This window comes from Anolis sagrei, chromosome X (genome assembly GCF_037176765.1).
Source record: "Anolis sagrei isolate rAnoSag1 chromosome X, rAnoSag1.mat, whole genome shotgun sequence".
NCBI lineage: Eukaryota > Metazoa > Chordata > Lepidosauria > Squamata > Dactyloidae > Anolis > Anolis sagrei.
In genome coordinates, this window is record NC_090034.1 from 25395680 (window position 1) to 25411262 (window position 15583).

Below are 15583 nucleotides of genomic sequence, written 5' to 3' on the forward strand. Positions count from 1 at the left end.
TAACAAATATGTCCAGAAAAGTCTGCTGAAAAACAGAAAACTGCTCTAGGCAGATCTACTTTGATTCTAAACTTATAAGGCACATACTTCCACAATCAGAAGGTTTTCTGAAAGGAGTTGGGTGGATAGAGCTTTTAACCCTGAATCTTTTGAATGATGTGTAGACAATTATTTCAAATATAATATTTGGAATGACGTGGAGACAATTATTTCAAATATGCAATTTAAATCCCAAGGAAACACATTTCTTCTCAATTAGACATCAGTTTCAGAAGCATCAAATGAATAAGAGATGAGCAGTTATAGAAATGGTGACACTCTCAAACTGATGGCTGATGTCCATTATTAGTCTAGTCCTTTTAAACAATAATGTCATCACACTTCAAATTAAGGAAATACACTAGTAATTCATTAATCCTAAAATTGATAATTGCTCCCATCATGATTATGAAAAGATGGTGAACAGGGCATAATCTTTCTTAAAGTCAATCAAAGATATATATTTTTCTTAATCAGCATAGTCAATCTGTCCATTTCTGCTATTTTACAGATTTTCATCAACCATTCTTCTTGCATTGGGATAACTGAAATCTTCCGTCTCTGACCATATACAATTCTTCTATTTTTTCTTTCTAGATGATCATCTAGCATTCTCAACAAATAAAACTCCAACCTCAAGTTTAGCCTTAACAATATCTTCCAGCATCAAATGTATTTGGATCCAATATTTAGTGGATGGCTTCTTTGTCTCAGAAAGAAAACAGGAACCTTTCAAAATCAGTTTTAAATTTTACTATTTTGTCTATTTCTAGTACTGGAAAACTCTAGAGATTCAGAAAAAATATATCTCAGTTACAGTGGATTGTTACAACATATTCTTGGTAGAATAAAATGCATTTCGGAAAGAAAGCACACACAATATTTCAAATTCAGTTTTAATCCATTTTTATGGTATATTATTTATTTACACTACAGCATGTTCATTAAAATCATCTGGCATATGAAAAGCTAAATTCAGTTCAATTTGTGTTCTTACTTGCATTACAGATGAAAAGGCTTTCTTCTCTCCCACAGTCTCCAATGCTTTGTAAGTTGCACATAAATAAAGAAGCTTGACTTCATCTTTAGTGGATGAACTAAATTTGTTAAAAATCCATTTAAAGATCTTCTCCGCTTCATAGCTCAAAGAAGCACAAAGAAGGCCAAGACAGCAAGCTCCCTCCTGTCTCAGTTCCTGAAGCAATTTGCTACTGCAATGATGGGAGGGGAAAATGTTAACAAATTTCAGTTACTGGCAATAAATAAATAAATAAACGAACGGCTATGATCTGGCTATCCCTCTCCAATGACATTATTTTGAGAAAAATGCAGAACTACATAATGTGCACTGGGTTCCTTCCAGTTGCTCACACTACCAAAGCTGCAGCAGCCCTCTAAAACATGCTTCATGAACCCACAGCTGGAAAACTGCAATGTAGGTGAACTGAAGGTATGAATAAATGAAAGAAGATTCCTCTCTCCACATGTGGTTCCGTTTACCTTGAAAATAGTTCTCAACTTTCAAGGAACTCCTGCATTAAAAATTATAACAGGTTGAATATCCCTTACCAAAAATAGTTGCAACTAGAAGTCTTGTAGATTTTAGATTTTTCTGGAGTTTAGAATATTTCCATTTGCATAATGAGATATTTCGGAGATGGGACCCAAGTCTAAACTTGAAATTATGCTTCATGAATACAGTATCCACAACAACCTGAAGGTAATTTTGCACACAATATTTTTTAATAATTTTGTGCACGAAGGAAACTTGGTTAAGTGATGATGTCAGTTACCATTGTGGATGATTTTGAAGCCTTTCAGATTTCCGGATAAGAGCTATTCAATCTGCATTATCTACCCCTCAAAAATATTGTATTCTTTTAATTAAATCTAAAGCATGCAGCCTCTCAAAGAAAACCTAATATTCCAGAAATTCCTGGCTGAGAAACTCTGGATTAACTACATTTTGCTGCTCCTGTTGCACAATAGATGTTAGCTGGTCCACTGCCTTCCTCTCCCAGGCTGAAGATGCAATCTAGCCACTTTGTGACCTCTGAAAACACTTGTCATTCCAACTTACCTTTCATTAAGCACATCATGTATAGCAGTCAGGATATTATCCAGTTGCTTAACCAGTACCTGAAATAGTCAACATATACACTTTTAGAAAAGTTCTGTTACAGTTTAAATTCAAGTTGCCTTATCATTAACAGTGTAATCACATGCTGCTATTCTATTTCACCTGTGACCGCCCATCCCAAAAAGGGAGAGATTTAATATATAAATTATCAGAAGTGAGTCCTATAATATCTAGGAAACCATTGAGACATTCTATTATTTATTCCTATGAAGGTTCTTCAGTGAGCTAACATGATGGAGAGGGATGGTGAGAGCAAGAAAGAACACTTTGTTTGAGAGACGCGAGCCTGTCAAGCTAAGGAAGTCACAGAAATAAATCTATATCCTTCAGGTGACAAATGGCTTTGAGGTCAACATTTACTTTACTTATGAAATAGCTTGAAGGCATACTTGGCACTGTTAATATTAAGAATAATTAGTCCCAACAAGCAATTGCAAGACAGTTAGCTTCTCAGCCTTTTGGAACTACTTGGAACCTTGAATGATGGAGACGGTTCCTAAACTATGCCTTCAGTTCTTAGTAACAGTTAGAGAGTACTGTCTCTAGTTTTTACCTATATATACTGCTAAGAGTACTTTCCCCAATGCAAGCATCTATAGTATTCTTGTTTTAAGCAGAGATACTTATAACAAAAGGAGAAAGAGAACCCGACCAGATTCTTCCATTAGCTGTGAAGCTGCTGATCTTCCTTAAAGTTCAGTGATACTAATGATCAGTGATCTTGCAATCTTTCCATTAGCTGTGATGCTGAATGTGTTCCCCCAAAACTTCCAACTTCTTAATCAACCACATTCAGGACAAATTAAGCAGCCACTCTTCAAAACTTTCTTCAGTTTGTTGTAGTTTTCAAAGACAAAGCACATTGATCTGTTTCAGCATATGATGGTTGGAGAGTGAAGAATCTGGTAGCAGCTTTGAGATTAGTTTATTTTAGTAGGAGCTAGTGTAGATATCAATCTGTGTCTTCAGATACACTGTCTCAAAGATGCTGCTACATTGCATCATTCTCCAGTCCCATTTCTCAGTTTCTTCCCTTTGACAAACAAGGAGCCACTTCTACAACTACAGCCTGAACAAAGGACCAAGACTCATTAGAAAGGGAAAGGTAGTGGGTGGGGGTGTACAAGCAGTCCCCGAGTTATAAACATATGACTTACAGACGACTCATAGTTAAGAATGGGGGTGAGGCAGTAGGAAGTGAGAGAAATCTTATCTACCTCTCAGAAGAAAAATTCATTTCTGAAAGAGTTGTCATGGGACATAGGGGTCTCCACTGAAACTTTATCACCAATCCTTGTTCCCACAAGACAAATTTTTCAAAATCCAATTCTCACAGCGACAAAAAGTCTTTTGAGCAGAGACATAGACAAGAAAATAAACACCACAGGGGTGTTAAACCTTCCCTATGCTGTCCAACACTAGAAAGGATATGTTTTGGCCTGGAATTACACTTTAAAAAGTATCTGCTCTAATATACAAATTCAACTTAAAAACCCATTTTGTTCGTAACTTTGGGACTGCTTGTACTGGCTTCTTCCTTTGTATTTAAACTGGAAGAGAACATATATACAAGGTTCCCATATCAACCCTGCAACTGCTCCGACACTGATGACAAATCTGGCAAACTGACATCCATTAACCCAAACCTCAGCATGGTGAACCACACCTTCTCTAGGCAGATCCATTTACACAACAAGAAACTCTGTATTCATGTGGTGATAACAGAAGACACTTGATACTTCACCAGTTTGTTCTCTGGTTGCTGAATGAATTCTTTCAGTTGCTTTACAGTCGCCAGTCTTCGGTCTCTGTCATCTTCCCGAGTAATCCTCCGAAGAAGATTTGACAGTCGAGACTCATCAGAGTAAGACAATGATCGCTCTACAAAGGGAGGCATTAACATGTGTAAATGCTTTCCTCCCCTCTCCAAATATGTTTTAAAATTTTAAAAACCAAATTACAACAAAGCAAAATGTACATAAGTGTTTTAAAAATCTATCTGCCATATTCCTAAATACAAGGTGGCTCATAAGAGGAAAAAACAAGCACACAAAAAAATAGACAAAAAGATTTTTTAATATTTAAACATTATGAAATAAAAAAACCCGTTCTAGCACAGGTTATGTGCATAGTCAATTTATACTTCATGTTTCTTTAACAAAAATGAAGCCTGATTTGTGGGGGCTTTGCTACAAGATGCCTTGCTCTGAAACAAATCAAAATACCTTGATATTGACCAAGAGCCAATCTTATCACTAAAAGGCCACTTATTAACAATAGTCCTCAGAGTTAAAGCATATTTAATCTATCTATCTATCTATCTATCTATCTATCTAATAAAAGTGAAAATATTTATGTGTGCATGTGGTTGGGCTGCCCACTTCCATAGAAAGGCTCCCACTTCCACACAGCTCTAACCCACAGTGCTGTGGAGCCACCAAAAGCTCTCCCTCCAATGACATTTCAGGTTATAGCGGGCACCGTGAACATGTAACCAATGTTCTCCCCAAACACCATACAGCCCACCACCCAAGTAATGCTTTCATTTGGAACAATTTCATCCTAGATTTTACAAGTTTCCTCCACCACAGACATCCCAGTGTTTTTTTTACTTTCTCCATTGGCATGGAATTTTGCACGATCCCACCCACTGCCTCTCCCTTAACCCTTTCCTACTCTTTTCAACTCTATGTACACAACCAACAGAGCAGAACAAATCAGCAACTAAACATACCGGAGGAGTTTGGGGGATTGACTCCACATGATGGAATTTGTAGTTCACCCTGAATCAAGTCAGAGCACTGTGACCCCCACTGACAATGGACCTGGACCACATTTGGCACACATAACCCCCATGACCTAAGAAAAATATTGGAGAGGTTTGGGGGGAATTCGCCTTAATTTATAGCTGTTGTAGGTACTGGGATTTAGAGTTCACCTGCAATCAAAGAGCACTCTGGACTCCACCAACAATGGCCCTGGACCTAACTTGGCACACAGAACCACCACGACCAACTGAAAATACTGGAGGGGTTTGGGGGGAACTGACCTTCATTTCTGGAAGTTGCAGTTCACTTACATCCAGAAACACTGTGACCACCACCGATGACAGATTGGACCAAACTTGGCACACAGAACCCCCATGACCAACTGAACCTACTGGAGGGATTTGCGGGAGCTGACCCACCATGGTGGGAGCTGTAGTTTATCCTACAGCCATAGATCACACTGAACCCCATCAGTGCTGCATCTAGAGCAGGCACAGTCAAACTTTTTTGCCTTGGGGCTACATTGTGAGTCTGGCCAGGAGGGCCGGGTCAGGAGGGAGGGGGCCGGGCACACGCTGGGTGGGGTGGGCCTGGGAGAGGGTGGGGCCATGAGGGGCCAGGGGAGGGCCCCGGTAATCCTCAGGTTGTCCTCCCAGCATAAGGCGGGATACGCAGCGACTGCCCCAATCCTCAGGCTGTCCTCTTGGCATTATCTCAGGAGGAGGGCAAGACAGGAGGTGACCGAGTGCGCTCTGGGGGGCTCTCAGCCGCCGCATGCCTTCCTCGAGCCGGGGGAGACACACAGTGGCTTAGAGCGCTCCAAGGGCTCTCAGCTGCTATGTGCCTTCCTCCCTCATTTTTTGGCATAAGGACATGGTAGGGTCACCAGGTCTTTCTGCCTAGAGGACAGGGGAAAATGAGGAGGGCCTGAGATAAACACCCAGGGAGCTGCATCCAGTCCCCGGGCCTTAGTTTGCCCATGCCTGATCTAGAGCAAACTTGCCCCACACGATAAAATTTAACTACTGATGGAGTTTTGGGGGTAACCTGACATGATGTCAGTTGTAGTTCACCCACAACCTTATGCATTTTGTAAAATGTTTTAAAAATGACTTTTTCAAATAACATGGGCAACACCGGGTACCCATTAGGTGTAACTGTACCTAATGTTAAGAGATTTCACACGTTCATGTACTTAACAGGACTCTACTTCGGGCATGCATTTCTTGGTCTTACTGTGATAACAGGGAATCACTGCCATCAAAACAGAATTGTTCAGGTCAACACAATTCTCACCCTGTGTTTTCCTCATGTCTTTTGTGATTAAAGCACGATTGCCATGCTGAGCACTGGTAAAATCAGAATTGGTCACATTGTTAATTCTCAGCTCTTGCCCCAACGACTTCCGACCATAAGTATTTTCCCCAGATCCTCCATTGACACTGTAGCCACCTGGAAGTAAAGAGGCCATTAGTTTCTCTGGGAAGCCATATGCTGCAAATGTAGTAACACTGTGCAGACTTCACACCTTTGTGATCTACACTTTGCACGTGTAAAACACACCACAAAGAATTCTAAAGCCAAGAATCTGAATACCAGAACTGAAAGAGGCCCAGAGTATTTCCAAACAAAAATCCATGATGATTTCCAGCATCTCCAAGGCTTGCCATTTCAGCTGCATAACTTGGAGGAGATAGCATTCCTACTGTTTACACATTTAAAAAGAAAAAGTAGTCTTTCACGTATGAACTCATACATAGGGGTCATTCTACACCAGCACAGCAGCACTTTCAGAAATCTCTAGAACTAGTTCATGCTTTTGGCAAGAATCCCACCCTCACTCCTTCTCAGCATCTGAACCAAAACTTGGACAATCCAGTTTACAGGGACCTAATATACTGTACCAGTCCACTCTTGACTGGAGCCTGTGATAATTAGCACAGAAAATGCCAGGTTATGAGAAAAGCAGAAAGGTGTCCACAATAGGCTACAAATAATAGTGTAAAGGGTCTGATAGATACTGCTTACACAATCACCAAAGCCCTGAGACCATTTCTGTGCTTATGGGAGGGGGGAGGTTGAAACCTAACTACAAAATGGATTCAGAACAGCCTCCAAGAATGTAGGCAAGAAGAAACACAAGCTCAGTTTAACAGACACAGAGTCCAACCTCTTCTTCCTTCTAGATTCCTTAATTAAGCCTAATGAAAGCATTCACATATAAGAAACAGCAAACTGGAGAAACCTGGCTTCATTTTCAATTACCTGAAGGGAACTCTGTGTCATAGTGCTTCTTGGGCCTGGACAACTAGCTTAAAGTAGTGTCATGTAAACTGTGAACAACAAAATGTCATATTCAAGAGCTGAAGCAGGGCTCAATTTGAAAACAATTCGCTTGAGTCCATGTAATGCATCTCAGTTTCCAATATTACAGACCTCTCCTAAATATATGATAAAAAGATTATCAAGTCCACAAAACAATAGGAGCACAAACGAAATACAATATAACATAATTGTCGTAGTAGAGACAAGAGACTGACTTCCTTTGGATGTGTTTTCACCCAAAGAATAAGAATGAAGCAGGGACAATCCAGGTTGCTACAATTTTTTCAACCTTTTTGGCTGTTCATCCTTTCTATCCAGAAATTAAAAATGCTTCCAGTAAACATGCCATTATAGAGAATACAAAATTTCTGAACTGAAGTGTTGTAAGCCTAGGAAGATATTCTACTTTTACTATAAAAAATCATTTAATTAGCTTGTATTTCTTGCAAAAGAAAATATATTAAGATTATCACTTTGATAATTCAATTACATATAACATGAAAACATTACTTTAATCAGACAAAAAAAAACAGAAGAATCCATAGCTTGATGAACTAACACAGATCCAGTAAAACATATTAACTACTTTGATATTGTCAGTTATGACTCTATTTTTCTCAAAGTCAGTGTTCTTTTTATGTACCTTTTTCTTCATTCTGTATGTCAGTGGAGACTCTGATCTCATCGTGTCTATGTCGAGACACCACAGCTGAATTTGAAGATTGTAATCCATAGGATGAAGAACTACTTCTTTCACGGGAAGTGGTGTATTTTAAATTCTCTTGGTCTGTTGATGGATTGTCAGTTCTGCAAGAGGAAAAATGTTTCAGGTGCTTTCCTCAAGAAATCCAATTTAGCACTTGCTACTCCCAATAAATATAGGAATCAACATTGGAATATTGGAATAATTACACTTTAGGAGAGTTAAATATTCTAAAGGCACCGGATCTTAGAAGCTAAGCATGGTCAACATTAGTTAGCACTTGTATGAGAGATTGTCAACAAATACAATGTTTTTAGGCAATGTTTCAGATGAAGGAAATGGTAAATCCCTAGCTAAGAAAAGCCTATGGAATTCAAGGAATTGCCATAAGTCAACAGGTCATCTGAAGGCACATGCATGCACCATCTTTGAATAACGACATAAGTTATTCAAATATTGAATAACTTTTTTCCAATTTGTGCAGTCACTTTTTTTTTCAGTTGTAGATTATTACATCTGTGTGAAACAATGCCTGGGGTAGTCTATCACATTAGAACAGATGACCATACGACAAAATGACTAACATGGGCAGATGCATACACATATCAATTAGGTTGAGAATTCAGCCATTCAAGACAGCCCTTTATTTCTACTACCCTTAGGTGACAAGATGACCAAGCATCTAGATTTTTCCACCCCAAATGGATGCCAAAAGTATAGTGCAGCTTAACTAAAAAAAAAACCTTTAAGGCAGTGCTTCTCAACCTGGGGCATGCGAGGGGATTTCAGAAGGGTTGCCAAAGACCATCAGAAAACACATATTTCTGATGGTCTTAGGAATCCCTTTGGCAGAGAAGGCTGAAGATCTCTCCGTATGTCCCTCTCTTCCTTTCTGGAAACAGACATAAAAGCCCTCCTCAGCTGTGCTTGGCCAGCCCATGATCCATTGTGGGCTGGGTTCAGAGTTCTCTTTGATTGTGGGTGAACTATAAATCCCAGCAACTACAACTCCCAAATTTCAAGGTCTAAAATGTGTTTACATTTGGGCATATTAGTCCAGATCCATCATTGTTTGAGTCCAGAGTGCTCTCTGGATGTAGGTGAGCTACAACTCAAGATCAATGCCAACCGAACCCTGCCAGTATTTTCTGTTGATCATGGGAGTTCTGTGTGCCAAGTTTGGTTCAGTTCCATTGTTGGTAGAGTTCAGAATGCTCTTTGATTGTAGGTGAACTATAAATCCCAGCAACTACAACTCCCAAATGTCAAAATCAACCCCCCACCCCCACCAAGTATTCAAATTTGGACGTATCAGGTATTTGTGCCCAATTTGGTCCAGCGAATGAAAATACATCCTGCATATCAGATATTTACATTGCAATTCATAACACTAACAAAATTACAGTTATGAAGTAACAATGAAAATAATGTAATAGTTGGGGGTCACCACAACATGAGGAACTGTATTAGGGGGTAGCGGCATTAGGAAGATGGAGGAACACTGTTTTAAGGCTTCCTTTTTAATTCTTACTTTGTAGGAAAGTTCCCTTGCTAGTACTCGCCAAACACAACCACAGCCTAATGTTTCTACAAACAACTCTTTAACTGACAAATTATTTCAAACTAGGAGTTTCTACAGGAATCTTAATAACTCCCATGGTGGTGTGACCAAGACACACATTGCAAGTGGTAACAATTCTACAAAACACTCAAATGTAACAGATAGATACGGCAGAATTCCCTAGCACATTCTACAAAATAATGTGCTGAAGAACAGATATCACAATCAAACAAAGTGCATTGCAACACCACCAAAATAACATATTTGAGCTTTATCTCAAGTCCTAATTTAATACTTCAAGCGTCTAACACTGGTATCACTTCTCTTGTATAAAATAATCCTTTTAAGGATCCAGAAGATAAGCAAATTAAAAGAGCAACAGCCTCAGAACATAAATCCCTATAACAGATAAGATTCAAAGCAAGATAAATGCATTAAGTTCCTATATAACAAATGGTTAAAGACAACTATCTGCTTAGTGCCTTCTCCAAACATATGGACAATATCCCACCATTCCACAAGGTAAAAGTCTATTACTATGTAAGAATTAAACACCCTGGTTATTTCCCAGGAAAGAGTCAACGATTTCTGTGTGTGTGTGTGTGTCAGGAGCGACTTGAGAAACTGCAAGTCGCTTCTGGTGTGAGAGAATTGGCCGTTTGCAAGGACGTTGCCCAGAGGATGCTTGGATGTTTGATGTGTTACCATCCTGTGGGAGGCTTCTCTCATGTACCCACATGGGAAGCTAGAGCTGCGACAGGGGCTCACCCCGCTACCTGGATTCAAACCACCAACCTGTCGGTCAGCAGTCCTGCTGGCACAAGGGTTTAACCCATTGCGCCACAGTACAATGCAAGTATACATATTGCCATACACCTAGAATGATGTCAGCATATTATAACTAAGTATTGAACATATCCTAGCAGAAACAATGCAAGAGTTTGTTTATTCTCTGGACTAGCCTTTAAGAAACTACAACCACATATTCACAGCATCGTTGAATATTTCATTTAGCATCAAATTAACAGAGCCACAATAATACTGAGATGTTTTGCTTTATCCATCATGCAGATTTATGGGGTTACATGGTACACTGAGGTCCATTCTGCCTTTATGTGATATGATGAAACAGAGGTATCGTGTACACAGAATAGAAAGTACACTTACTATACTAATACTGGAGAAGCAGAAAGAAAAACCAAAATCGAATAAGCTCTGTAAGCTCTATGCTCTATGAGATTCTCTTTTAGTAACCAAATAAAGACAAATAAAAAGCCCATAAGGGATTAATCCTGAAGTACATACAGTCATTCATTTAATAATTTCAGAATGGAAAAAAATGATTAAAACTGTTCTAAATTATAAACATTTGCTAAAATCTATTAGATTACAAATCTCATATTTCTCAGATCCATGCTTTACTTTTTGCACAACTTCACTTAGTTTGTCAACTTGCCAGTCTGTTACTCAATGTCAACACAACCTACCACATATCCTGTCTGTTTAGAAGTTTGACAGAAACACTACAATACAATACAAGTGTAACCTGCAAAGTCTTGTTTCAGAAGCAAGGGAAGGAAATAGAAGAACCTAATGAAACAGCAATGCATGTATAAGAGGAAAAAATATGAGGAAACCTCCCCTTCCATGTCACAACTATATCACTCTCCCAGGCAAACACTCTTCCCAGCCTTTACTTCACTGGAAGGTTGAGAACCTTGTGGCCCTTCTTGCAAATGTTGAATTCCAATTCCCTTTGGTCCTACACAACCTAATCAATAGTGAAGCATGTTTTACTGGTTTCACATCAAACTATGGTTTAGCATATCAGGAACTAAAATTACTAGCAGTGGTGTGAAAATGGAGACAGGAAGCTCAGAACCAGATCCTGTTGGCCAGAATAACTATACTACTGCAGATGGAAGAATAAGAAGTTTTCTTTAAAAGTAACAATGCCAGTGGTGTGTGGTGTGGGGGACAGAGAAAGCTGTTGGACCCAAATACCTGTTTCAACATAGATACCCAAAGCTTAAAACTTATGAAAAATCATCCCACACACAAGTGATCCTGCAAGGCAAACTCTGCAGAACACATTTAGCTTTTAGGACTCAACTTGAAGCAGCCACTGAAGATCCAGCAAATTCACTGGTGAAAAAACAGCCTCCCCCACCCCTTGCTGTACATTAAGAAAAAAGGTATTAAGCCAGTGCAGTTCAGTCATCCATAGGATTCAAATATTGTAATTCTAACAACAAAAGAATCTGATTATTACTTGAATGTATCCTACATTAGATATATGTTTAGTATGGTTGTAAATGTACCACTTTCACTTTTTATTTTAGTGCCCATCAAGAGTTGCTTACTATTTCATACCCCTTTCTCATTACCTGATACAAATGTCCTAAAACTCCATAATTCTCTATGATTTCTATAGCTTGCTACTATCATGCTTGCATACCTGTTGTAGGGTCTTGATGAAACACAATATGCACTGTGTGTTTATTTATGTAATTTAGTAATCTGTTGTATTTGTATGTTCGTTCGTTCCCGAATCTGTTGCACCCTGCGTTGAGTCATCAGCAGACGTGGGTTTTGAATCAAATTTATCATTATCAGGAGAGGTGGGTTTAAAATCAAATGTATTAGTATTAATATTATGTATGTGTGTGTTATCTATGAAATTTAGCTATCGTATTTGTAGCTCCATTTATTTATTATTTATTTCCCACGTTTGTACCCCGCCCTTCTCACCCCTTAAGGGATGAAGGGAGGCCTAACAACAGGCAACGATTCAATGCAAACACATATCAATCCAAAAATAAACAAATGCAGTTAAATTCCAAACAATTAAAAGATCAATTATTTTTAAAAAGTTAAAACCATGCTAATTCAAATTGTTGTCCTAGGCCTGTCCATTTATCAATCACACTAATTCATTATCATTATTGCACTGCTACAATTACTGTTCGAATGCTTGGTCCCACAGCCATGTCTTAAGCTTTTTTCTAAAGATCAGGACAGAGGGAGCTGACCTGATGTCACTGGGGAGGGAGATCCACTGACAAAGGGCCACCACTGAGAAGGCCCTGCCTCTTGTCCCCACCAGTCGCGCTTGCGAGGGTGGTGGAATTGAGAGCAAGGCCTCCAGCGACAATCTTAACCTGCCAGGCGGATTATAGAGGGAGATACATTTGGACAGGTAAGCTGGGCTGGAACCATTTGGGGCTTTATAGGCTTGAATGTGTTACACCCCGTGTCAAGCCATCAGGAGAAGTGGGTAATAAATAAAATGCATCATTATTACTAATATTATTTGTGTGTTTATCTATATAATTTAGTAATCTGTTGTATTTTTATGTTCATTCATTCCTGAATGTGTTGCACCCCGCGTTGAGCCATGAGGAGAGGTGGGTTATAAATAAAATGTATCATTATTAACAGGAGTGGTGGGCAATAAATAAAATGTATCATTATCAGAAGAGGTAGGTCATTAATCAAATATATTATTATTATCAATAATACTATTGATGTGTGTGTTTATCCATGTAATTTATTGTATTTTTATATTCAATCGTTCCTGAATGTGTTGCATCCTGCGCTGAGCCATCAAGAGGAACGGGTAATAAATCAAATGTATCATTATTATCAGCAGAGACGGGTCAAAATTTATTATTATTATTATTATGTGTATGTTTATCTATGTAATGTAGTAATCTGTTGTATTTGTATGTTCGTTCGTTCCTGAATGTGTTGCATCGGGCCATGAGGAGGGGCGGGTAATAAATCAAATGTATTATTATTATTACTACAACTACTATGGGCCTGCCTGGTGGTGGTGAAGGCCTCTGGAGACACTAGGCCTCGGGTGGGCGAGGCGAAGAAGCCGCCCTTGCCTGCCTGCCTGCCTTCCTCCTTTCCTCTCTTGAGGCCCAAGCCAGGCCCACCTGCCAGCGGTGCTCGGCCGCCCCCTCCGTGCCCACCTGCTTTGCCAGTCATTCCAGCTCCGCGGGGGGTGGTGGCAGTGCGGCTGCGCCTGCGTCCTGGTGCCGGTGCTCAGCCGAGACCCCGGGGCTCTGCGGCTCATTCCCTTGCCCGAGACGGCATGGCCGGCCGGGGGTCGTGGGGCTGGGCGGTAGGCAGGTAGGCCTCTCCTCCTCTTCCTCCTTCTGCCGCTGCTCCTGCCTCTTCCTCACGCGGAAGGAAGGGAAGGAAAGGAAAGGGAGGGTCGGGGCGACGGCCGCGGACTAGGCCCCGCCTGCGTCTGGCTCCAGTCAGGCTGAGGGAAGCAGGCCGCACGGCATGCCGGGAAGGCAGGCCCTAGCCGGAATGGGCGGAGATGGCTGCGCCCCCGCCGCAGAGCATGACGGGAGGGACGGGGGGCGGCAGGGTCCAGGCGGAGGCGCTCTTCGCGAAGCCTCCTCCAGGGGGAGCCCGCGGGCCGGGACTCTGGGCATGCGTAGACACTCTCTGAAGAGACAGTCATCCAGGCCTCCTCCAGGGGGAGCCCGCGAGGCAGGTTTCTGGGCATGCGCAAACTGTCTCCACCCCACCCTCCTCCTAGGAGCCGCTTTGGCTGAAGAGGCAGACATCGAAGCCTCCTTCAGGGGGAGCCTGTGAGGTGATACTCTGGGCATGCGCAGACACTCGCCACCTTATCTCTTTCGCTGAAGAGACGGGCATCGAAGGCTCTTCCAGGGGGAGCCCGCGGGCTAGAACTCTGGGCATGCGCAGACTGTCTCTTCCCCATTCTGGCAGCAGCTTTGGCTGAAGAGACGGGCATCGAAGCGTCCTCCAGGGGGAGCCCGTGCGCCAGGACTCTGGGCATGCGCAGACACTGGCCATCCCATCATTCTGGCAGCAGCTTTACTTGGAGAGACATTGGCAGTGACTGCTCTTGTGACAGCTGGATCCACACTGCTATTGAATCCGTAAAATCCTAGAGTTGGAAGAGGCCACATGGCCATCCAGTCCAACCCCCCCCCCCTTTGTTCTGCCAGGCAGGAAAAGCACCATCAAAGCACCCCCGACAGAAGGCCACTCAGCTTCTGTTTCAAAGTTTTCCAGGAAGCTTCTTCCATCAGGCTTCGATGCAGAGAGGTCCACTGCTGTGCAGCTCGTACAGTTTAGTGTTTGGTTGGTCTAGGCATCTGCAGAGCCTGGCGTCCTCTGCTTGGGAGGTGTTAACTGTCACTTGATTGTTTGATGTCTGCAGTTCCCCTTTTTCCTGAGTGGTGTTCCTTATTTACCCTCTTGATTCTGGTTTTTTTAAATACTGGTAGCCAGATTTTGTGCATTTTCATAGTTTCCTGCTTTCTGTTGAAATTGTCCACATGCTTGTTGATTTTATTGCCTTCTCTGTGTCTGTAGACATTTATTCATTTATTTATGACATTCTCAACCCCAGAGGGGACTCAAGTCGGCTTTACACATAGGCAGCTATTCAATGCCATAAAAAAAATGTACAGTTAAAATGAACATTTAAAAATAGAATTATAAAATACATAAAAACATTTAGAAACATTTAAACCAATATCTGACATGATGGTTGTCAGAGTGGTCCTATTTATTATTTATTTATCTCATATATTTATACCCCACTCTTCTCGCCCCCAAGGGGTGACTCAGGGCGGCCTCACAACTAGCACCGTACGATGCTATCACCATCATAAACAATCAACAAATATATTAAAACATTTCATTAAAATAATAGATTAAACACGCCAGTTAAAATTCAAATCCAAGTCTGGGTTAATTCAGTGTCGCACGTTTCCTAAATCTTCTTTCCACTTGCCACTGTTCACTAGTCGAACGTCTGGTCCCAAAGCCAAGTCTTCAGTTTTCTTCTAAAAGACAGGAGGGAGGTGGTCAGTCTGATGTCCCTGGTGAGAGAGTTCCACAGACGGGGAGGGGGGGGGGCACTGTCGAAAAGGCCCTGTCTCTCGTCCCCACCAATCGCATTTGCGATGGTGATGGGATCAAGAGCAGGGCCTCTCCTGATGATCTTGAATTTCGTGATGGTTCGTAACAGGATATACATTCGGACAGGT

The 15583-nt window shown here is 41.1% G+C and overlaps 1 protein-coding gene across 1 annotated transcript in view; it reads right to left on the reverse strand.

Annotated features, from left to right (window-relative positions):
- SMG1 (SMG1 nonsense mediated mRNA decay associated PI3K related kinase) overlaps window positions 1-13852 on the reverse strand; it is a 76516-nt gene extending 62664 nt beyond the window's left edge. The window contains exons 1-6 of the mRNA XM_060786319.2: window positions 13517-13852; window positions 7916-8079; window positions 6244-6399; window positions 3924-4060; window positions 2120-2178; window positions 1037-1250 (exon numbers count right to left, since the gene is read on the reverse strand). Coding sequence (XP_060642302.2) covers window positions 1037-1250; window positions 2120-2178; window positions 3924-4060; window positions 6244-6399; window positions 7916-8079; window positions 13517-13620 — 834 coding nt within the window. The 5' untranslated portion in view covers window positions 13621-13852. The remainder of the gene's footprint in view (window positions 1-1036; window positions 1251-2119; window positions 2179-3923; window positions 4061-6243; window positions 6400-7915; window positions 8080-13516) is intronic.
- Between the last annotated feature and the right edge of the window lie 1731 nt (window positions 13853-15583).